Raw genomic sequence first — 24,336 nt, forward strand, 5'->3', positions numbered from 1 at the left:
ACAGGTTACACAGCAAAGAGGAGTTAAGGTCACAGGTACAATTTTGGACACTATTCAGCTGACCTTAAAACAGAGACTCTCTGGGCAAGTGAATGTAATCACAAGGGTCTTTAGAAGTGAGAGAGGGAAACAGAACAGAGGACCTGACAGAGCTGGCATCACGAGAAGACTTGGCCTCATTTTGCAGAGGAAGGGACTGTGGGTCAAGGACCGTGGTTGGGCCCTAAGGTAAGGAAACGGGTTCTTCCCTAAAGTCTCCAGAAAATGACCTTGCTCTGGAACACCTTGATCTGGTACCAGACTTCTGATTCTCACAATTCTAAATATGTGGTTTTACTCTACTTTGTCGTAGCAGCCAAAGAAAATATGAGGCCTGGAGAATTGAAATTTGTGATTAATTTCTGCCCATGTACAGAACTCAAAGGTGCTGGCGGTGTCTTCTTGTTCACAGTGAGGAGCCAGATTGCTCAATGTAGTTACAAACAGGTCAGTGAATGAAAACCAAGAAGGTCATGAAGGGGTAGTTAATAGTCAGGTGTCATTCCTCTTTTCACTCTCAGTTCTCAGAGCAAAACTGGAAAGTATGTGGGCTCTGGAGAAAAAGCAAAACTCAGCTTGCATTCCGGCTGAGAACAGCAGTCTAACCTCAGCAATTAAGTTCCAGTTTCTTCAGCTCTCAGGGAAGTCTTCACCTTTCAGGGCCAATTTTTACATAAAGTGCTCAACACAGGGTTTGACAGACAGCAGGCTCACAGAAGCTTACTGCCACAAAGACCACTAAGGGTCAACTTTACAGGTCCTGAGACCTCCTGGCATATATCACTTAACAGAAGTCTATACAAGCAGTCTTAGGGTGGTTCTATGTTTTTAAAATGTTAAACATTTCAAGCAAAACATTTATTGGTATATGTTAGACATACACGACAATAATTATCATAGGGAATTTGCACCTGTACAGGATATATCCTGCCTTTTTTGTTATTAGAGCACGTTTTCCTAAAACAGGGGAACCCGAAAGATGACATTTCTGTACTTCACTCATTGAAGGCTGGTTGTAGGTAGGACTTGAGAAAATCAAAAAGGTTTGGATCTATTACTTGATAAAAATTTGTCATTTTCCCATTCTTTCCTCACCAGGAAAACCTCAAACACTACTGCTTTCCCTATTCTCCACAATATTTCAACCAGAGGCAAAGACACCTAGGTTGGGGTACAGCTCAGTGGTAGAGCACTCCCTACCGTGCACTTTAGGGTGGGGCCCTCGGTTCATTCCCCAGCACTGGAAATTAAAAAGAAAACCTGGTTCTAACATTTAAGGGCACCGAAATCCTAGGAAATGGCTTTGCCTATTTTAAAAAATTTGTATTAAAATCTACTGAGATTCACTGAGATATAAAGAAAAAAAATTAGAGTTAGCATCACAACATATACAAGAAATTATGATCAAAAACTAACATAAAGGCTTTATTCCATTTAATAACCCATTGTTTTTTCTTGCACCATTGAAATTTGGTGTAACATAAATACTAAACCTGTAAAAGATCTACTGACAAAATCCACATTTGAAATTTTAAAAAAAACCTAAAAGTTTGCTTTTCTTGAATTTGTAAAATCTTGACAATTTCTCAATGGTGCAAAAGATGAATGACCACCTTAGATTTTTGGTGGGTGTGGTGGGGGGATGCTGGAGGCTTGTTTTCTCCTAACAACTTTATCTCCCAAAAAAAAGGCCGAAGTTAAACCAACTTTACTGGAATAAAAATCCTCCATTTTAGAACTTTCCTGAGGATAAATTTTGAGGCAGGCCAGTTAGTTTTTTGGTTTTTTTTTTTTTGGTACCGGGGATCGAACTCGGGTCCTTGTGCTTGTGAGGCAGGCAACAGAACCACTGAGCTAAATCTCCAGCCCACGAGGATAAATTTCAGATAAAATTTTTTTAAAAAACCAAGTGTTGCAAGTTGTTGCAAATTAAATTTCATCCTGAACTTCTTCTCCTCTCCAGTGAAAACTGCAAGGCTAATTTAGCTGCCAAACTATTTTTAATTGTAATTCTTAGCTTTAGGGAAACAGTCTTCTTAATTTTGTGGGTACTGGCATTTTTCTTCATTGGTACAGACAGGTTAAACACACTGGCTCTTTCCTTTTTTTTTTTTTTGTCTCAGCATCATTTGCTAGCTATTGCTTTAAATCACAGCCATCAATACAGTATGTATTTTAGGGCCTAAGTTCAGATTTGAGTTAACAATAGCCTCCACGTGCTATTTCAGGTAAAACTGGCATATTCAACAGTACAGTTGCCCTGTAAGTGACAGTGGGCCTTTCAGAGTTTTCAAGGATACAAAAAGCTCGCTGCTTTTTTTTTGATGCAGGTTCGCCACCACCACCCATAAGCCAATTAGGGTTAAACAGGCATTTTACAGAAAGATTCAAAACATATCTCACTTAAGTAAAAGTTCTGTGGTCTTGTAATGGTGAATCGGTATAACAAAATTTTACAGTGTACAAGTATTCAGAAATATACCAATTAGACAGGATGCAGTTTAGTTTTTCACCAGCAGCTCCAATTCTAGCCTCTAGCATACAGTTTAGCTCCGCCCAATCTCTGTTGAAAAACGACTGCCCTCCTCTGATGACTGCTGTGTACACATGTTCTCTGCTGAGTAAGAAAACAATGTCTATAGGTAATTAAAGCTTTCAAGAACAGATTACTTTACTACTGAATTTCAAACCACACACACAAAATAGATGAGAAATTCTTTTATCATATTTAGAATCAAAATATCCCTTAAAATATTTACATTTTACAGTAAAAAGGATAGCAAAACACAAGATCATGTACAAGCTTAAGTATTCAAGTTTCTGAAGAGCCAAAAAATGAAAAGGAAAACAATGGCCTACCACAAGCTGTCGTGTATAATAATTTCTTCAGTGGGTGTAGATTTAAAGTAAAAAACGTACTTGTTGGCCTTCGGATTCCTGGTCAAAACTGCTCAACTGAATGATTAGTAAAACTTACTTATGCAGTGGGGCTCAGCTTTTTGTTGCTCCCCTACAGTTTCTTTAAAAACAGTGCAATTTTAAACAAACTTACAGAGCACATTACTCTCAAATTAGTCATTATGTAAAGGACATTCACTAGTGGCAGTACATATATTCCATAGTTAACCATATTTACCAATTAAGAAATAAAAACTAAAATTTCTCAGCCTTTATTGCATATTAATAAAACAAATCTTTGAATATACAGCAATGTAAAACTTTCAAAAATATTAAATTCCTGTAACTAGATTCAGTGTGGAGGGACAGTGAGCGGCGGACAGGGCCTGGTGTCCTGCAGTCCGACAGCGAGGTGGGAAGGCAGCTCGGTCTCGACAGCAGGCTGAGCAAGGTACGGCGTCCAGCAGCCATGTAAATGTCATCCTGCAGCAGCCTGCATGCTTTACCTTTTGCTTTTAGCTCTGTCAGTGTGGTCCCTATCTTTGTGATACCTCTCCCTGTCCTTTTCCCCCTCTCTGTGTTTACTTTTCTCTCGTTCTTTGTCTTTTTCGTGCTCTTCGCCTTTAGGTTTGTCTGGTTTCTTTTCTACACTTCTGTTATCTCGGCCCACCTTCCCATCTGCTCCTCGATCACCATGCAGCAACCGTGGCTTGTCTTTATCTTTGTGCCCTTCCTCTCTACTTTTTCTGTCTCTGTCTTTGTCCTGGCTTCTGTCTCGGCGCCTGTGCCTTTCAGAGTCTGGCTCCCATTCTTTTTCATGTCGCTCTCTTTTCAGTTGGTGTGAATCGCTGTAAAATCTCTGGCGATCCCCTTTGCCTCTGTTAAATGGCCGATCCAGTTGTGGTTGGTCCTGCCTACCCCAAGGGTCACTGTGGCGCCTTTCAGGTCTCCGAATGTCTTTAACCTGGTAAAAGTTTTGTGGGCCCATATATCTCGATGCTTGTGAAAGGGGACCCATCATGCGCTGTGGTTGGCCTGGGAGATGAACAGGTGGCCAGGGAACCACTGGACCCTGAGGAAAGCCAAAGCCTGGAGGGGGGAGCAATGGAGGTGGCAAATGTGGTGGAAATCCAAACATGCTTTGTGGGGGGAAATTAGGAGGCCCTGCAAATGGGAACCCTGGAGGGCTGGACTTGAGATGCTGGAGGCTGGGCTGCTGTGGCCGCATGGGTGAGAAGTTTGCACTTGCTCTGGGGCTGGTGCTTCTGGGAGTGAAGTTGATGCTTTTAGGAGGGAATTCTGATTGGCATGTGCTTCCAAGTTCAAAATGAGATGTTGTTGCCACCAATCCTCTTCTGAAGGGGTGCACGGTTTCAATGTTTTGTGTTAAAATGTCCTCCTGCGATTTCAAGGCTTTTGCTTGTTCTGTTTGGGAAGAAGGTATGGTTTCTACTGATGGTGAGTTCTGTGCAGGCTTTGAGTCATCATTCTGCTGAACACATGAGTTTTTCTCTGTGGAAGACGGCTTTTCTTCCACACTGATTTGTTCTATCAGTTGTTCCTTGTTCTGCGATAGACCAGGGACGGCCTGCTTTTCTCCCCTTCGGCAACCATCTCCATCTTTGCTTTCTGAAGCAGTTATCTGCTGACTCCGTCCTGCTGCTTGCCTGGGATCCCTTTTCAGATTAATAAACTGTGGAGACCTTGCTGTATTAGCAACAAGATTTTCATTGCAATTCACATTACCATCTGTGTTTCCTTTTCCTACATTAGACCTGCATGGAGAACTACCTGAAGTCCTATTATCTTGCAAATTATTCTCTTGATCTTGGAGCAGCTGTCTTTTTAATGTTCTCTCTTTATTCTCTGCAGTTTCTTCTTGTTTTGACTGAATTGACAGGTTTGTTAAGAATGCTTCTGTAGAAACATCTGGTGGTTTACCTCTGAGACTAAGACCTGTCAAAGGCCCTGGAGAAATGGAAGAGGATCCCACTAGTGAGGTTTCTTCTCCACCTACTCCTGAGTGACCTGCAGGTTCCGAAAGACTATCTACTGTAACTTTTACCTCCTTGGCTTCACCATCTGTTACTTCTACTTTATCTACTTTTTCTGCCTTGGGGTTTATTTCTTCACTTATAAATGGGATTTCTGTAACAGTACTCTGCTCTACTGCTGACTGCTCATATGCTTGGCCAGTGGTGCCCAAAAGGCTCTGAAGTATATCATCCACGGGGAGAGGTTTATTTGCTAATTCCAAAGCAGAAGGCTGATTTTCCCAGCCGATTAACACTCCAGGTAGAAACCGTAAAGGTTTAGGTGGCTCCTGTTTGGTGACTTCCATGAAAGGTTCAGAAGCTGTCGGCAAGTCTTCCTGAAGAGTCTGCTGAGGCTTATTTCTCTGCTTATGTAAGATGGTCGTAAAGGAATTAAAGAAGTCATTTTCCTCTTCCGGTGCTTCCTCTGTAGAAGCCTCTATTTTAGTCTTTTTGTCAGGGGGCAAGACAATCGATGCACCTTCAGGAGCCTCTGCTGTGTGACCAGTACCAGCATTAGCACTATGCTGCCTCTTCAGCTTCTGACGGATGATCAGGCCCAACAACAGATTAGGTCTGTGCAGTTCAAGCCCTGTAGGAAGTGAAAACATTGACAGTTGTTTTCAGTCATCACATAAAAGGGGAAACACTTTGCATCTCGCTCATCAAGAGGCATGAAATCGACACCCAGGCCTGTCGAGCCCTCTAGAGGGCTGGACTCAGAAAAGATGGTGGCCGTTCTGCTCACTCAGACCCACTCCCTACACATTTCAGTACCATCCTAGTGTTAAGCATGTACCTACCAGGTCCGTCAAAAGGCACAAGAGGGTGTGGAATCTTATCCGCGGCACTCAAAGGAATAAGGTACAGATCTTTAACCTGCTTCATATTGTTAGCAGCTACTCCATAGCGCTTTCTGCTACTGAAGTATGCGAACAGCAAAGTATAAGAAATCTGATCTTCTTCCGTTACTGGTGTGAAACGAACCACACAAATCTCCTATTTAAAAAGTAACAAATAGTTGTTTAAAAGAATAATCTAAAAGTACCTTGGTTTTAAATACTATTTCTCAATTAAAAATAATCTATTAGATATTATAATGACACAGTTTACAAACTTCAAAATACTTGAGAATACTGATAGGTAGGTTTGTTTCTCATAAAAATTTTTCGTAAGAAAAATCGAATCCCAAGATAGTCAATGAATGAGTGCTTGGTTAAACAACCTGTAAGAGGCAGAGATGATACTATAACACAGTCTTTTGATAGTTATGCCCTTATTTCCAATGCTGTTACTTCTACGGAGTGGTCACTGTTCTTGGAACTTTGTGAATTCACAGTATTCGGCACCATCAACCCACTATGTAATTACATAAATCGCATGTTCCAAGGCGCCCAGTAAATCCTTGAAACTATGGACAGTACTGAGCCATATTATATGTATTTTTTCATATATATGTGTATGATCAATGTAATTATAAATTAGGCACAATAGAGATTAACAAATCTAATAATAAAATAGAACAAGAATAACAGTATAGTATAATAAAATTGCCAACATCACCACTTTTGTGCTTTGAAGCCATTATCAAACAAAGTGAGGGTGATGGGTCACTGTGACAATGAGACAGTCAGTCTGATAAGCATGGTGACTGCTAAGTAACTAACAATCAGGTAGTACACACAGCACAGATATTGGACACACTGTACAAAGGGGTGACTAATGTCCTAGGTTGGACAGAGTAGAAGGGAGCAAGATTTCACCATGCTACTTAGAATGACAATTTAAAACAAGAATTCTTTCTGCAATTTCCCATTTAATACTTCTGAAGCATGGTTGACTATGGGCAACTGAAACCTCATGAAGCTATAGATAAGGGAGAATTAATATATATACAGAGATACAAATTTACTGATAGTCCAGTTTAAGGGGACTAAATTTAGGAAGAAAAAGGGAAATGGTCTACCTAACAAAAGAGGATAAAGAAACTACAATGTTTGAGCTACTATATTTTCGTTTCTTTTTTTTCTTTTTTTAAATAAATGCTTTATTTTATGGGTTTTTTGGTACCGGGGATCGAACTTGGGTCCTTGCACTTGCAGGGCAGGCGGTGGAACCACTGAGCTAAATCCCTGGCCTATATTTTCATTTCTTTGTTGTGAAAGTTTATTTATGCCTTAAAGTAAGCAAATGCCTACAATAAAGGTGGAGTTCCAGGGTGAATACTTTAAGTACTTCTTCAAAAATGTTGACAGAAGACCCAGAGAACTCGTATCAGAGGCAGAAAGTGAAAGGGAAGCTCGGCTGCCTGAGTCTCAGCCAGGGGTGTCCACTCAGCCTGTGAGGCTCCTTAGGCTCCTGAGGAGCTGCCTCAGCTCCAGGCCAGTGAGGGAGACCAGGCCTGCAGCGGAAGCTGGAGGAACTTACTCCGTAAACCTCTCCCTAAGATGGGACTATGAAAATGTTTGGCTCACCTTGGTTCCCGATGCTTTTATTTTTTCCACATAATCCCAGACTGTCTGAGGTGATATCCTGCCACCTACTTGAATACTATCTGGTAGGTCCTATATTAAAAAAAGGAAAAAAGAAAGTGTTCAATATACATGGAATAACTTTATTATAATTTTCCTAATTCACAGAAGTAAACAGTTGCAGGTACAGCTCAGCAGTGAACCATGTGTTTAGTTCCAGGTTCAATTCCCAACACACACACAAAAAGAAAACAAAAGGCATCACAAAACGAAACACAGTGCACAGACAGCAGTTACACTCTGCCTCAAATGCCAACTCCAAGTGAATGGTGCTTAAAATACTGTTACTAAGAAGAAGTAGGTGCTCATTCCAGGCTGTGAGCGGACAGAGGCATACAGAAAGAAAGCACATTGCGTCTCCAATTCAGAAAAGTTACAGCACACTTCAGAATATTCAGAGAAACTCTTCTCCCCTTCCAAGGCTTTTTGTTTTGGTTCAGGAGAAGTACATAGAGGGTATTCCTTAATCATTTTGAGTAAAATTTCAGAGGCTACCAAATTTAACTACAGATATTTTTTCTGCACAGAGGAAAATAACACTGTCATAATGCAAGTCTTCTTTTTTAAAGGAACAATCTTTCTGAAAACAGACAACTATCCATAAAATCAATTAAGAACATTTTTAAAACTTTGTGCTTTTTCCATGAAGACTGAGGAAAATATTATAAAAGCATAATTAACTGATATTAAGTTCAATTACATTTATTTAAATCACTAACTAAATACTTTGAGATTTTAGTCCCAATCAAACTAAAAATAATTAGAAAGAAGAGGTAGAATTCTGGAAAGCAACCTACGTAAAAACTGTGGGTCAGAAAGGAAAAGCATAGTTGTGCTTAAAATTCAAATGTTTCCATAGTTCACAATCTAATTCTCAATTTAAAAGAATTATCTACATTGTGAACTAATCAGACTAAATTTCTACACACTGTCAAAAAGAGAACCAGCATTTGTCTATTTTTCTCTTAGAAAATTCACATATCTAAAATATCACTTACCAAGCAAACTACATGTAAATGTAATAATTGGGTTATTAATAAAAAACACAAATGCTAAACAAATCAGCATATTACATTACATTAAACTAATTTTAGCCTAACCAAAAGTTTGTTAGACTTACAGAGAACATTCATATGATTTATGCTTTTTATAATACTGACAATTTTGTAAAAGATTTATCTTTATGGTCAAAAGAGTGAGAATGAATGAAAAAGGTTAACATTAAGATACAAATATAGCAGCAAATATAATCTCAATATAAATAAAATACACTCGCACTGTTTTCCTTTTGTTAAGAAGCACAAAAGAGGGCTGGGGATTTAGCTCAGTGGTTCCGATGCCTGCCTGGCAAGCCTAAGGTCCTGAGTTTGATCCCCAGTACCAAAAAACAACAACAAAAAAAGATACACAAAAAAATTCCTTCAAAACTATTTAAAAATGTCATACTCTGTCATTAATTAAAATATCATGATGCTATTGCTATTTATTTTCCTTGAACACTATATATAGATTCTTCCTATTCCCTCAGGTGTAAAATCAACCAAGGTTGAGTGCAGCAACTAGTCTTATGGTCATTAGTGTACACCACATTCACAGAAACAGTCAGACAAGCAGTACTACAGCCACGAAGTTGGAGAAACACAAGCATACGGGGAAATTAAAAAACCTGTTAAACAATGAAGTCTCCCTGATAGGCTAATACTACAAGCCATAATAATGTCAATCTTCTATGTAAATCTACATTAAAAGACAAACTTGGACATCCATGCAGAACACTCACTGATTTTTAATTCTCTGACATGGTAAAGTACATCTTAGAGTATAAGGCACACAGGTTTAAAACTTTCAGAGTAGAGTTTTCCTCAACTGTGAAACTGATTAAATTGTTCAAGGATCTTTAACTACAGTTATTTCCCTGCCTATTGCTTCCAGAAATTACATGCCAAGCCATGGACAAAAGGGCAGAAAAGTTGACAGTACCTCTGTCAAGTACTCAGATGAGCCAGACACTGGGTAGGCTTTGGTAACAAATTTTGCCACCGAAGGCATGTTGATAAAACCTTTCCAGATGAAGTTCAATCGAGCCAGGAAGGTAGACTCAACTTCAACAGTTCCAGGCATCTCTGGGCTAGAAAATGAGATTATAAAGTTAGGAGCCCTAAAGATCGACATGAGGTCTACTTTCTACTTAGTTATCATTAAAGTCAAATTTAAAGTCGTCCTCTGTCATCTGCCTTACGCAGACAGAGGACCAGGGATATGCGAGTGACTTTTCTGTAACACCGCCCTGCCACACCAAGAGGGCAAGTGCCCACACTCACGTCCCGCACTCCAACCACTCACACTCAGCTTTCACTCTCACTCTTTTATTTCCATTAGTTTAGAGTACAGGAAAATATAGTAAGTTTCTCAAAAGAAAAGTCATTAAGAAATGTCACTTCATTGTTTTCAAAGACTTCCAGGTGTAATTTAGTAAAAGCCTCTGATTATTGTAAAAATTATAACTGAGAGAAAAGCACCGTGGAGCCGGAGAGAATGTTGACTTTGGAGACTCTTGTTTCTCTTCTTCAAAGAATTCAGATGCCAGAATATTTGAAGTTGAAGATAATGCGTCCGCTATACTTTCTGCTTCATTGTCTGAATGTTTGCGAGCTACTCCAACAACAACTTTGACCTTTTTTGGAGAAAGATCATCGACAGGTGGTGCCATTCGACCTACAGCCAGAAGACACCGAATACATGATTGCAGTTAACTGCAATTTTTACAACTTAATCCATCTTTACTATGTAAAGTTCTGTGGTTTACCTGAGCCAGTTATGGGGTGACCATGTCTGGGATGATGTCAAGCTCCCCACACACCGTCACTTCTCACAGTTAAGTTTTACTACCCCTGGACTGAAGAATGACAGAGTCCCAGTGTAGTCCTCCCCCGCCACCCTTCCCACAGGACAGATGCACGCCTCAGCATGTGCAGGGCTCCTCCGTCTCACACTTCAATTTCTCTTTCAAATGATTTTACAAACATCACCCTCTAAACATAAAACCTGTGAGTAAACACGGGCTCAATATTATTCCTTTCTTAATGACAAAAAAAATTAGGAAATAGATGTTAGGTAACTAAGACAAACTACAATGAAAATGTTACACAAGAACATAAAATAGGTTTCTTGATTCAAATGTTTACCTGAAGTACACCAAAATCCAGTAATACTGAGAAGCATTTATAGAACTCTGTAAAACAAATCTGTACCATACTTGGTGCTGTAAGTAGCAGCAGTTTATGGCTATACATACACAGTATAGTGCTACTTACATATTAAGGCATGAAAACCATTCGTTTTTATTTTGCAGTGCTGCTCACCACTTACTACCCTGACTTCAATGCTTGTAACTGAGTCATGATCTGAAGTTTAAAAATGACTGTGAGACACTTGAAAATATGATCTATAAATATCTTCAAACAAACCATGTGCCCCTCTCCTTTCTTGAATTTAACTCAAGTTCATATTAGTTATTCCCAGGATCTAGAATGTGCTTGCCCTCTCTCTGCAGGACCTCTCAACTTTGGCATCTCTGCTTCAATGTTCACACACACACACACAAACCCCCAGTGGAGGCAATGTTTCCCTGTCAAACACACACTTGCACTTCAGTGACAGGCATTTGGCTGTCTTCACCCTGTAAGGCCAAGAAAACATCAGACCTTTTTACCAGTGTATTCCTTGCCCTCAGCAAAGTACTTGATGAGAATAGCTCACCAAATGTTTACTAAATGAATAATCAAAATAAGAATACACATGAAAAGGTAATTTCTGAGCAGACGATCCAGAGTAAACAACACAATATTGAAGAACAAACTCAAAGAACTGAAGCTACCCGGCTAAGACTTACTACAAAGTACAGTAATCAAAACACTGTGGCAAACAGATAAATGGAGCAGAACAGAGTGGGGACATCATATGTAATTAATTGAATTTGCTCTTATTTTCAACAAAGAAGCAATACCATACAATGGACCAAAAAGTCTTTTCAACATATACCTACCTAATATGTATCAATAAAATTAATTCTTAAAAAAAATCTTTTCAACAAATGATGCTGAAACAACTAGACATACACATGCAAAAAAAACAAAACAAAACAAAACCAGAAGAATCATCTAGACATAAACCTTCCACTCTTCACAAAAATTAACTTAAAATAAATCGGAGACCTAAATGTAAAATGCAAAGCTATAAAAATCATGACCCTGGACATGGCAATGAGTCAGAGAAAACACCAAAGGCATGATCCCGAAAGAATGCGTGAATAAGCTGGACTCTTAACTAAATACTTCTGCTCTGCAAAAAATAATGACAAAAAATGAGATACAAGCCACAGACTGGGCGAAATATTTGCAAAAGACATATATGATAGGACAGTATCCAAAATACACAAAGAACTCTTAAAATTCAGAAAGAGGAAAATCATCAACCCACTTAAGAAAGGAGGCACACAATTGAACAGACACCTCATTGGCAACACAGTGGCGAATGGGCATAGGGAAAGATGCTCCACATCACGCACCAGGGAGTCAGAAACTAAACAGCAGCAAGACAACACTGCCCAAAACCTACAGGACAGCAAATGCTGGGGAAGATATGGACCATAGGAAAACTCACTCATGCTGGGAGGGATGCAGAATGGTACAGCCACTGTGGAAGACTCTAAGTCAGTTTCTTACAAAAAAAAGACATGCTGTATGATCCAACAATTGTGTTCCCTGGTATTTACCCAAAGGAGATGAAGACTTAAATCCACATAAGAAATTTCACCTGTTTATAGTAGTTTTACTCATAACTAACAATAAATATGTCCCTTAGTAAATGAATGGATAAAATAAACTGTGGTACACACAAACAATGGAGTTATTCAGTACTAAAAAGCAATGAGGGCCAGGGATTGAGCTCAGGGGCACCACACCTGCCTCGAAATCACAAGGTCCTGAGTTCGACATCTCAGGAACCAGAAAAGTGAAAAAAAAGAAATGAGCTACGAAGTCATGAAAAGACACTGAAGATCCTTAATTAGGTATTAAATGATCTGACCCGGGCCAGGGCTGGGAGGTGAAGATCACATATAATACAGCTAATTCTCGATATTAAACTAAACTATTGCATCAAAATATACCTCAGTGCTAAAAAAAAAAAAACTATATACCTCAGTGCTGAAAATGAAAGTCATACAAAAAAATGTGCTGCTCAAAGAGTCAGTGAGTGCTGTACCACCAAAACTAGAGGAACAAAATGACTTAAATTACAAACATTAGTACCAAAGTACTCCCTCTTTAACCATGAATGCAATATTTTAGGAAAAGAAATTTCTAGTTACCTATGCAGATTTTGCAGTTAAGATCAAAAAGATGCTGTCGGTGTTGACTAGTAGTGTCTGCAGACATGGAGCTGTTCTCCTCTCTCTGTTTTTCAGGTCCTTCTGGCTTCTCCAGTGACTTACTAGCTGTAGGCTCCTAATGTAATGTGAGAGTAAAAGTTACTTTTGGCTGATACAATTTGGTTTCAGTTATAAAAAATCAATTTATATTTCACACTGATGTTTTCCCAAAATGTAATTATTATATTCATAGGTTGCTTTATTTGTTTTTTAAAAGCTATTACTACTCAAAATAGAACAAAAGAAATCACAATTTCTCCTTCTTCAAAGCTTTCAGTAGGATTGTCAATCACCCGTCGCTGCACCACCTCTCAAGCTACAGTGCTGCAATCTCAGAGCTCTTCAGCCAGAGGCTGAGTTCAGGTTGAGCTGGAGGCAGGGGGATAACGTCTGGGGGATCACACACCCCTAGAACACCTCGAACGCCCAGCCCAGCAGGGTTCCTCCCTCCTATGAGAATCTAACACCCTTCACATCTGACAGCAGGCAGAGCTCAGGCTCGAGGCAAGATGAAGCTTCCCTGGCTCAGGGCGCACCTCCGGCTGGCTGCTACCAGGCCATACCCCAGAGTCAGTTCTCAGCCTGGGGTTGGAGAACCCTGTATAGTCTCTTTTTTTTTTTTTTTTTTTGGTATCGGGGATCGAACTTGGGACCTTGTGCTTTCTTAAGAAGCACCTGCAGCTGGGTGTGATGGTGCACACCTGTAATCTCAGCACTCAGGAGGCTGAGGCAGGAGGGTTACTCTGAGTTCCAGGCCAGCCTGGACTACCTAGTGAGTTCAAGACCAGCCTGAACTACACAGTGAGACCCTGTCTCAAAAAAATAAACAAAAAAGAAGCATCTACAGATTCCTAAGCCTACTAAGGAATTACATTTCTGTCCCCAGGAATCTACACTGACATTTTTATCAGATACCTAACATTGCAGGTAATCTGTACTCTAAGAGAAACAATACTCAACCATATCAACCTCAAAAAAAGCCATTAAATCAGAAAACTACTTTAAAATAGAAACTTAAAAAATTCTTTCTACTTTAGGAACACCAGGCAAACACATCTTTTCTAACTTCTGTTCTGAGCTATCAAACATGGAACATCTGTAATCATTACCTGAATTTCCATGGCTGCTTCCTGTTCCTTCATTGGGGCATCACTCTCAATTTCTATTTCACCTTTGTGAGTTATTTTTGTGATTGGTCGTCTTTCCACTTCTCTCTGCTCTTTCTCAATCATCTCTATGGTCTAAGAGAAAAATTTTTTAAAGATTAAATTTGAAATATGGATTTCCAAGTGTACACTTAAAATATTAAAGAGCTTTCTTAAAAATACACAAATCAGCATCATACTTGATTTTTAATCTTTTTTTTTTTTCTTTTGGCACCAGGGATCGAACTCAGGACCTTGTGCTTTCGAGGCAGGCGCTGGAACCACTGAGCTAAATCCCCAGCCCTTGATTTTTAATCTTTAGGTTGTTCTCTCATACATAAAAACATACACTGAGTGTTTAATTGTGCCAGAGACTGTTTTAAGTCTCCAGTTCTAAGAAGTAGACTCCAGATCTCAGCAACGAGACCTCTGCACGTACATTAGACCAAGAGCAACTGAAGAGCCATGCAATCTGGAAATTAGTGAAACATGATGTTTATATCTGAAACCTGAGCGCTGATTTAGTGCTTTTTAGCAGCTGCCACAGGGAAATAAGAACCATCTTGCTCTTAGATCCTAACTTGATGCTCTAACATCCTTCACAATAGCAATTTACTGAGAGATCAAAAATCATCGGACAGTTCCTACTGGTGGTCCGCTGACTGCGCCTGCTTAGTCACAGTGGTGATTCATAGCTGAATGAGCTCAGCAACAAGTCATTACCACTCAGCCAGGACAGCAGTGAGGAACAGGCCACTGGGAGGGGGGACAATGGGAAGGAAGGTAAGGCTGGCTCTGCTCACTGAATCATCCCTGATGAGAGAAATCAGGTATGTGCCCCAAGACCTAGCTGATCTCCAATGCAGATGACACTTGCAGTGTACAGATACATGTGCATATTTTGTATATCTGGGATATGGAGTTTTAAAAGAAAAGCAGCAGTACGAGTGTTTAAAAATAAAAGGAGGCAGAATTACACAAGTGAAGGTGAAGAAATATGTAGATAAACAGGATGTATCAAATCAAGGCCTCTCGTTCTTCAAACATGATCTACACAGAGATTTGATGGCTAAGCAGTAGGTATTATGGACAAAAGGTTAGCCATGTAGAGCTAAAATAAATAACCACTGTTTTCTACAATGAACAGGTAACATTCTGAGGCTACTGTAGTAACAGTATTGATAATGTTTCACTTTAACAATAGCTCTAAGTCACATATTCACTTATCTTCAGAGGTTCTTCTCATTCACAATTCCCAAATAAAAACTCTTGGCACCTACACCTTTCAGAACTTTTTTTAGTTTGAAAAATGCAGTACAGTACACAAACTGTATTATGCAAATAATATGTGTTCCAATTAGATCTGAAACAACATCAGATGATTAAGCATACAGGGCCGGGGATTTAGCTCAGTGGTTCCGCTGCTTGCCTCGCAAGCACAAGGACCCGAGTTCAATCCCTGGTACCAAAAAATATTTTTTAAAAAAAATAAACATACAGTATTTCTGTGAATGTGAACATTTACACATGGAACTCATCAGGTTTAATCAAAAAATTAAATTAGAACAAACTTTTCCGGAGTTTTGCTACTTGAAACTTTAAATAAGTTGGGATTATAAACTTGTACAAATGTTTACTTGGACTTACTTCATCTGGTTTTATAAATTACTATTCATACCTTCAGACTGTGTTTATGAAAAGTACATGTGATTACGATTCACCAGTAGGTGATGCAACTTGGGAGGCTGAGGCAAGACAATCATTTGAGCCTAGGAGTTAAGGGACAGACTAGGCAACATAATGAGACCCCCAACTGGAGAGGGGAGAGGAGGGAAGAAGAGGGGGGAGGTGGGAAGGAAAGGGGAAAGAAGCCGGGGGGGGGGGGGTGGAGAAGGGAAGGAACAAGGAGGAAAGAGGGTGAGGAAGGTGAGGGAAGGAAGAGGAGCAAGTGATTTGATAACAGAAAGTATTACTGTGTGCTGTGTAGTGATTTATCTCTGTATAATTTTCTCCCTATGACTAAGTAACACACGACCACCAAACACGTATTTGTAGATCTTCTTACATGTCTGTTTTCTCTGCGTCTCCAAGCAGCTAACTCTTTAGAAGCCAGTTCTTCTGGACTCATTTTTATAAGATGATCAGGGGTTACTTCTCCTTTCAATACTTTTTTAAATAATATCTGAAATAATATAAAAATGGATGGGGAGACAAACAAGTGAAAAAGAAAGAGGAGCTACTGTGTAGAAACTTGTAATAAATAAAGACACAATTTTGATGCCTGATTTACAAATATTTCATGATTTATATATTACCTACTATACAGAGATTAAAGACAGAGGTTTCAAATCCTAAGGTAACAAAACACCTCATATAAAAACCAACAAATGGGGAGGCATGTATAGTGGAACCTTATATACGCATCCCAAAATTATATTGTCTGTCCAGGGGCTGAGCACAGTGGCATATGCCTGTAATCCCAGAACTCTGGGAGGCTGAGGCAGAAGAATACCAAATCCATGCCAGCCTGGGGAACTCAGTAACTGCAGTGAGACCCTGTCTTAAAATTTTAAGTTTTTTTTTAGAGGGCAAGGGGCCTGTAGTTCATTGTGAAGGCCCAGGGTTCAACCCCCAGTAGCACCTAAGTAAATAAGTAAACAGTCTACCCAGAAGCATCTGTCATGACCAAGCTGCCGTGTACGAAGGTACTACACAAAGACCTTTACTCAGTCTAATCCCTCCATATGTCTAAGATCTTACATGTTTAAATCCAGTCTTGAATTGGATCCAGAACAACGGATCAACTTCAAGAAAAAAATCTAAAGGAAATAAACACTTATTTAATTACTAAGGAAAAGCTACTGGGCTGTATAATTCAAGAAGTATCTAAAACCACGCATGGTGGTGCACACCTATAATCCCAGCATTCAGGAGGCTAACCAGGAAGATTACTGCGAATCTGAGGCCAGGTTGTACTACATAGTGAGTTCAAGACCAGTCTGAACTATACAGCAAGACCCTGTCTCAAAAAACAAACAAACAAAGGAAGAAGTATCTAATTCCTCTTGGACCACAAAAGCAGACTGTACAGTATGGACTTTTCTCAAGTAACTGTTTGAATGCTTCAAGGAAATACTTCAGATCAGACAGTTTTCCCTTAGTATCCCCGGGAATTAGTCCCAGGACCCCCACAGGAACCAAATTCCTCAGATGCTCAGGTCTCTTATACAGAGGATGCACTGTTCGCATGTGTCTCGGCACATATCCCTGGACAATCATGTGCCACACAACCTTTCAGTCAGTCACATGTACCACATGTAAGACAGTGGACTCAGAACTTATCACCAAGGGACAGGTAACATGTTCGTGTAAATACACTCTGCAATGCTTATGCAAGGCAACAATGCCTAACAATGAATGTTCTGGAGTACATCCCTGTTGGTAAGGAACATGGGACTGCAGTGTGAGTCATCTCTAGGGTAACTTAACACCATGTAAGTGCTACGTACACAGTTGTTACACTGCACAGCTAAAGGAATGATGATTAGAAAACACATCTGTATACATGTTCAGTACAGGTGCAATTTTGTAAAGTATGTTTGACCTGCTGTATATGGAAGACTGACTGGACTGTAGGAAATGTCCTTACACAAATTTCTGTCACTCATGTGAAAACTTCAAGTAAGGAGGTTCCATCTCATTACTTTCTATAACCTGGAGTCACTGGTAGCAAAAATTACTGCTGAACCTAAGTAAATGTAACACAATAGGGACGAATATGTTGGAATTCTGAAAATGTCCTGAAAATGTGTTGGAATTCTGAAACTGCACGGCTGCACTAAGGTACTCATCAAAGGCGTAACAGAGCCTGCTATGATGGCACCCTGGGAAGCTGAGGTCTGAGCCCAGCTCAGGCAACACATGGAGAATGTCTCAAAATTTTAAAAGGGATTAAAATATCTCAGTGCAAAAGACCCATGTTTAATCTCCAATAATGGGGGGGGGGAGTCTACCTAGATTTCCTAACTCTCAAAAAATTAGAGGTTATATTAATGTTTACTCTATTGCTAAAAGAGTTAGAACTAAAGTTATTTTAGTAAAAGTTTTTAAATCATTTTGGAGGGTCATTGTGTTTTATTATTGTTTTTCTTCCTGTCCAACAGTATCACCTCTTTGCCCAAGCTGTTTTTGTTTCCTGGGCTTAAACAATTCTCCTGCCTCAGCGTCCCAAGTAGGTAGAATTATAGATGCATGCCACCAGGCCCAGTTTTAGGTTTTTTAAAAAATCTAAATGTTATTTAGGTTTTTTTAAAAATCTAAATGTTATTTAGGTTTTTAAGGAGTATAGTTCTCTTTTAGGCTTACATCAAAAGCAGTAATAAAGCTTTAATGAATTTTAGCTGAATGGAGTTTCTAAAGAAAATATATGAATGAATTTTTAAAATAATCTGCATTATACAAGGGAGAGTCAAAGAAAGAAAACTGACATAAATGGGGTAAGATGAGCAGTGTATTCAACAGCATTGTACAGAACTACTCATCACTGCAGAGAACCCATGAATCTGGACTCCACAATCCCGCTCGGGACCAGCAAGCAGCTGAGTGACGAGTGCGTGCCTTGCCGGTCCTGCACACCCGGTGAGGAAGGGAGATCTACAGCGGGGTCCCACCCACGAGCTGTGCATCTGTACCAGCACATTCTCATCCCCACGTAAACAGCAAAGCTGAAAGCATAACTATCTAGACATGAACAAGACGTACTCACATTGTTTTTAGGGTCTTTCAGATTGAACATCAAACTTCTATATTTGTTCTTATATTTAGCATCTGTGTCTCGGAAAAAGGAGAAAAGCTCTTTTTCAATTTTTGTGGCAACTTTTGCTGCCTTTTCCTCTGGTACCTTCAAATTTGAGTCTGTAAGTCTTAAAAGCAGAACAATTTAATTATTTTGAGGGCACACAAAGCATGTTACTGAATCCTTTGCAGTAAAGATGTGTGTTACCTTTTCATGAGAATGTCCTTGAGAGAGTGTCTGACGCTCTGCCTGATCTGATCCGCAGAGGGCTTGGAAGTTGGAGCAGCGGCAGGATGCACACCAGGTGTCCCCTTTTCAGCTTTCTTTTTCTTTGGCTCTTGCTTCTCATGGGTGCCTGATTTGAACAAATATCAAAACTCATTATACTGTTTTCAAAAACATAATTCATAATCAAAATTAACTGATTGTCTATTTAGACATAATCCATAGTCCTTACTGAAATTGGAATCCACAGTCTCTACTGAAATATTCCTGACACTGAAATTCTAATGAAAATGAATAGTGATGAAAAAGTGGGCCTACAACTTTAAACCGTGTATGCTTTGTTCCCAATTTAGATAATGGTTGTTCAGAGCTGCTTTTCAAATATATGCATTAATTAACAATCTATACATTAAAAAGTTATTTAGAAAATTTACCTGAACTTATTAGATGAACAGATAATTTAATGACCTTACAAAGTCATAAAAATAGTAAGTTCTTTTCCTAGTTACATTTGATATTAATTTGAATGTTAAGCTTGTCGCTTGGTTTTTCTATCATTACTAATTCCCACAAATCTCCAAAGTCTCAATGTCAAATATCGCACTACTCTGATCTGTCATGCCAGCTCATTTGTTCAACAATCTCTCATTTCCACAATCGTTTTCTTTCTTCTTTTTTTGGCATTTTAAAAACATTTGGTTTTAACTGATACACAAAAGCAAACATTATACATATTAACAAAGTACTATGTAATATTTTGGTACATGCACACACTGTGTAATGTTTAAATCAGATTAAATATATCTACTTCTTTCAACACTGGCCATTGGATAAAGATGAAAACATTCAAAATCCTTTCTTCTAGATTTTTTAAATATACAGAACATTATCGTTATTTACAATACCCTCCTGTGCAATAACACACGGGAACTCCTTGCTCCTTTCTGACTATAATTCAATACCTACTCATCAGACTTCCCGATTTCTCCCCATACCCTACTCTCCTCTGCCTCTGCTAATCGACATTCCAGTCCCAACTTCTACGAGGACCAACTTTTTAAAATTCCAAATACAGGTGAGATTGTGCACCCAATTCCATCTATGCTGCAGCAACTGATAGGATTTCACTCTTCTTTATGGCAGCATATTCAATTGTGTATGTATACATTTCCTTTATCCATTCATCAACTGATGGGCACTGCCATTTCTTGGCTAATGCATAACGCCACCGTGAAGACAGCTGTGCAGACAACTCTTCACTATGCTGATCTCACTTTCTGTGAATGCATGACTAGGAGCAGGACTGCTGGAGCACATGGCAGAACATCCTGTTTCCGTGGTGCGGTACTGAGGTACGGGTCCACCACCAGGGTGTACACCCTCCACACCCTCACCAGCACTGTGACCTGCAGCCTTCTCCCTGGGATGAGTGATAATCCCACTGTGGTTCTGATTTGCATTTGTCTGATGATTAGAGAGATGTAAAGCATTTTTTTTCATGTACTTGTCTCTCCAACAATGCTTAAGTCCATCACCTTTACCATCTCCATGGCCTTCTCTCCCACATAACCCAAATCACACAGTACAGCACTATTACCACTCCTGTGCACATGAAAGACCTTCACTCTCTCCTTTAAACATTCAGAACCTTGATGAAAGCCAACTTTTATCCTTCACACACACAGGCTACAAACATCTGAAAATAACTAGAGATAAATAAGCACCGGTACTTAACAGATCTCATTTTAAATTTATAATCATAAACACAAAGTAAGTAACTTAACATTCTTCCCTATTAAAATTTCCCAACAAACCTGCTCTCCCACTTTTCAAACCACAAATTTCACACTTTTTTCTCGTCCTCTCAAGCCAATAACGGTTGCTTCCCACCTTCAACCTCATTTGATTTGCTCACTCACATCTCACTGAGAAAATAGAAAATGTCAGCTAACACATCCTGCCATCACCAAAGTGACCCTGTCTGTGTCAGTCTTCTTTCTTCCATCTTACCACGTACAATCCTCCCTACTACGTTTACGGTGAGCATTATCCCTAAACCAAAAATCCCAAGTCTGAAAGATTTAAGCATGGACAAGATGCTCAAGAACTTTTTAATTTTGGCCAGAGCACCAAGACAAAAGAAATAAAGGGCATCCAAATAGGAAAGGAAGGGGTCAGCTGACAAGATTTTATACATTAGAAACCTTAAGACTTAACTGAAAACCTCTTAGAAACGATAAATGAGTCAATAAGGTTGCAGACTGTAAAATCAATATATAAAAATAAACAGCTTCTACGAAATGAAAACTTTACTAAACTGAGAAATCAAGAAAGCAATTCTATTCTCAATGGCTACAAAAAATTATAGCTCTCTAGAAATTAAATAACAAGTGAAGTAAATGATCTTTATGACAAGTACAAAACACTGGTGAAACAAACTGAAGAACCCCCGACAGACCCATACGTTCACAAACTGAAATAACATTGTTAAAATGTCCACGCTTCCCAATCAATCTACAGATTCAATGCAATATTTATCAACATATCAATGACATTCATAGCAATAGAAAAGTACAGTCCTAAAATTTGTAGGGAATCACAAGATTCCCAAAGACCCAAAGCAATCCTGAGCAAAGAGAACAAACAAAGCTTAAGGCATTAAAGTCTCTGAGTTCAAGATACACAATAGACAGCAACCAAAACAGCATGGTGATAGCATAAAACAGGCACATACACCAAAGGAATAGAACAGACAATCCAGAAGTAAATTCACATATTTACAACCACATTTTTTTGGCCATGTTGTTCAGGCTGGCCTTGAACTCATGGTGATTCTCCTGCCTCAGACTCCCAAGTCCTAGATTACAAGTGTGCACCACCATATCCAGCTTACAATCAACTGATTTTTTAATAAAAGCAACCAAGATCTTACACTGGAAAAAGACTCTTCAATTAATGGTTCTTGGAAAACACACATACCATAGCATCTTCTTTAACAAATAAATTCCTTGACTACACATTCCCCTAGCTACCACACCATTTCTGTTGGCTTACACAGCAAAACTCCTGGATAAAACTGGAGTTATCTGTTCTCTACCTTTACATTCTTCTACAAACTACTACAATTGGTTTTTGTCCCTACCGCTCCACTGAAGCCATTCTAGTCATCAATGATCTTTTTTTGTTTTGTGACAGGGTCACACTATGTAGTTCGGGCTGCCTTGAACTCCTGGCAATCCCTGTCTCACTCAGCCTTCCCTGAGCGCTGGGATTATAGGCATACACCATCATGCCTGGCAATTATCTCTACTAAATCACACATGTAACAGTGTGTGTTCATTTTATTAGACATCCAGATGTACTGACAAACTTCATCTGGCTTTGGGCCACCACAGTTCCTCAGTTCTCCTCTTCCCTACCAGGACCTCACCTCTTCTGTTAAGCCTACTTTGCTGGACGCTCCTCTCCCAAATTCTTTTTTTTTTGTTTTGTTTTGTTTTTGTTTTGTTTTGTTTTTTTTGGTACTGGGGATCGAACTCGGGACCTTGTGCTTTCGAGGCAGGCACCGGAACCACCAAGCTAAATCCCCAGCCCCCCAAATTCTAAAGCTGCTGTTCTAAGGGCTCTGCTTCTACCCTGCATAACAGATCTCTATCGCTGTGCATACCACGCCATGCCTTCAAGACCACGGCCATGCACGGAGCACACTGGACACACACACCGGCCTCTGAGCCCCCTGTAGCTCCAGACTCATCCTCAGTGGGCTCAGTCTCTGCACCTGGGTGTCTGACAGTTTCTTTTTGAAGCAAAACATTTGTCAGCACATTTTAGATATAATGATCTTATTTATCATAGGGAATCTGTACCTGTACATGATATAACTTGCTTCTTTTTCCCCATTCCCTCTTCAACCCCTCTTCCCCTCCTTATTTACAAAAACTTTGTTTCCATTTTCTCTCCCTGTTCCTTCTTTCCTTTCCCTCTTCCCTTGTTCCCCTTCTCATTTGAACATTTTCTTCCCATCTCCCAGTATCTATTATGCATTTTGGTCCTTATTCCACTTCTGGTTTCTCACACCAGAGAAACAACGAGGTATTTAAACATGTGTGTCCGATTTATTTCACCTAAGAGTGTGATCTCAAGGTGGATGTCTAACAGTTTTAATGACCAAAATTTTTCAATTTTCCTCCCCAAGTCTTTTTCTCTTTTTTCTCTTGATAAATGACACCAACACTTTTCCCAGATATCCTCTAAGCCTCTCATCTACTTATATCCATCCAGTCCACCAGTGAGTTCTGTCAACTCTACTGTGAAGCACCTCTTTCTTGACTTCTCACCACCTCTACGGCACCTATCCCCTGCCGCTGTCACTGCTCTCAGAGAACACTGCTTCAGACTCATAGGTGGTATGCTTTTTCTCCTGCTTCCTGTAGGTCTGCATTCACAGAGCAACCACTCCTTCGAGTAAAACTTTCTAAGGGTTTCCCAGAATAGTCTCTGAACTCTTCTTCTACTATCACTCTACCCCTCACACATTACTTTCCACTCCCTTCACACTAACTCCTCAGATCAACGCCAAGCTTGTTTTTCCACAAAGCTTACATTTTATGTGCCACTCACCTACATCCTCGTCCAAACACTCTGCGTCCTTTCAATCCCAGTTACCAGCTCCTTCCATCTAAACTGCTTCCACCTCTCTCCCTCCTGAGGCTCTCTGCCCATCACCACACCTTTCCTTCGCAGTCTCTAAAACAGCATATTGCCTGCTCACTTTTCAACTTCCTGTCCTGCCTTCTCCCAGAAATACCAAGGGCTAGTAAGGCAAGAGCCTTAAGTTCACTACTGTTTCCTCAAAATTCAAAGTAATTCTTTTTAATTACAGTAAGACCAATAATTTGCCACTAAAATGTTAATTTAAAATATGTCCCTAAATATAGTAAGTCTCCAACTAGGAACAGTCTCCTGGGATGGAACGTGCTCTTAACCAGGGATTTACTGTACACTAACTGTGCATGAAACAAGACGTAAGTTAGTACATAACAATTTCTGTTAATCTCACTGCCTGGTTTTGGAGCTGTACAAATAATGTTTGTAGCTTCTTTTGGTATTTTTTCACTCTTTTCTTCTGAGGATCTCCGAGGTAAAGCTGGTTGTCCAGTCCTTCGAAGAGGAGCTAGCTGCCATTTTTTAATTTCATTATCTCTACAGTCTGATGAGTTTCTGCCTTCAGGAGATTCCT

General features: G+C 39.6%; 1 protein-coding gene across 6 annotated transcripts in view; it reads right to left on the reverse strand.

Annotated features, from left to right (window-relative positions):
- Positions 1–3,193: 3,193 nt before the first annotated feature.
- Phf3 (PHD finger protein 3) overlaps positions 3,194–24,336 on the reverse strand; it is a 72,462-nt gene continuing 51,319 nt past the window's right edge. For 5 of the 6 annotated variants that reach the window (XM_013072690.3, XM_013072692.3, XM_087205149.1 and 2 more), the window contains 11 exons: positions 24,139–24,334; positions 19,080–19,227; positions 18,843–18,999; positions 16,143–16,259; positions 14,042–14,173; positions 12,873–13,008; positions 10,021–10,216; positions 9,482–9,629; positions 7,445–7,534; positions 5,774–5,969; positions 3,194–5,562 (listed from right to left, as the gene is read on the reverse strand). In XM_013072690.3, the coding sequence (XP_012928144.2) occupies positions 3,440–5,562; positions 5,774–5,969; positions 7,445–7,534; positions 9,482–9,629; positions 10,021–10,216; positions 12,873–13,008; positions 14,042–14,173; positions 16,143–16,259; positions 18,843–18,999; positions 19,080–19,227; positions 24,139–24,334 (3,639 nt within the window). In that variant the 3' untranslated portion in view covers positions 3,194–3,439. The remainder of the gene's footprint in view (positions 5,563–5,773; positions 5,970–7,444; positions 7,535–9,481; positions 9,630–10,020; positions 10,217–12,872; positions 13,009–14,041; positions 14,174–16,142; positions 16,260–18,842; positions 19,000–19,079; positions 19,228–24,138; positions 24,335–24,336) is intronic. The other variant, XM_013072691.3, reaches the window with a different exon arrangement.

This window comes from Heterocephalus glaber, unplaced genomic scaffold (genome assembly GCF_053883595.1).
Source record: "Heterocephalus glaber isolate CG9 unplaced genomic scaffold, H.glaber_assembly_v1.0 deba00000594, whole genome shotgun sequence".
Taxonomy (NCBI): Eukaryota; Metazoa; Chordata; class Mammalia; order Rodentia; family Bathyergidae; genus Heterocephalus; species Heterocephalus glaber.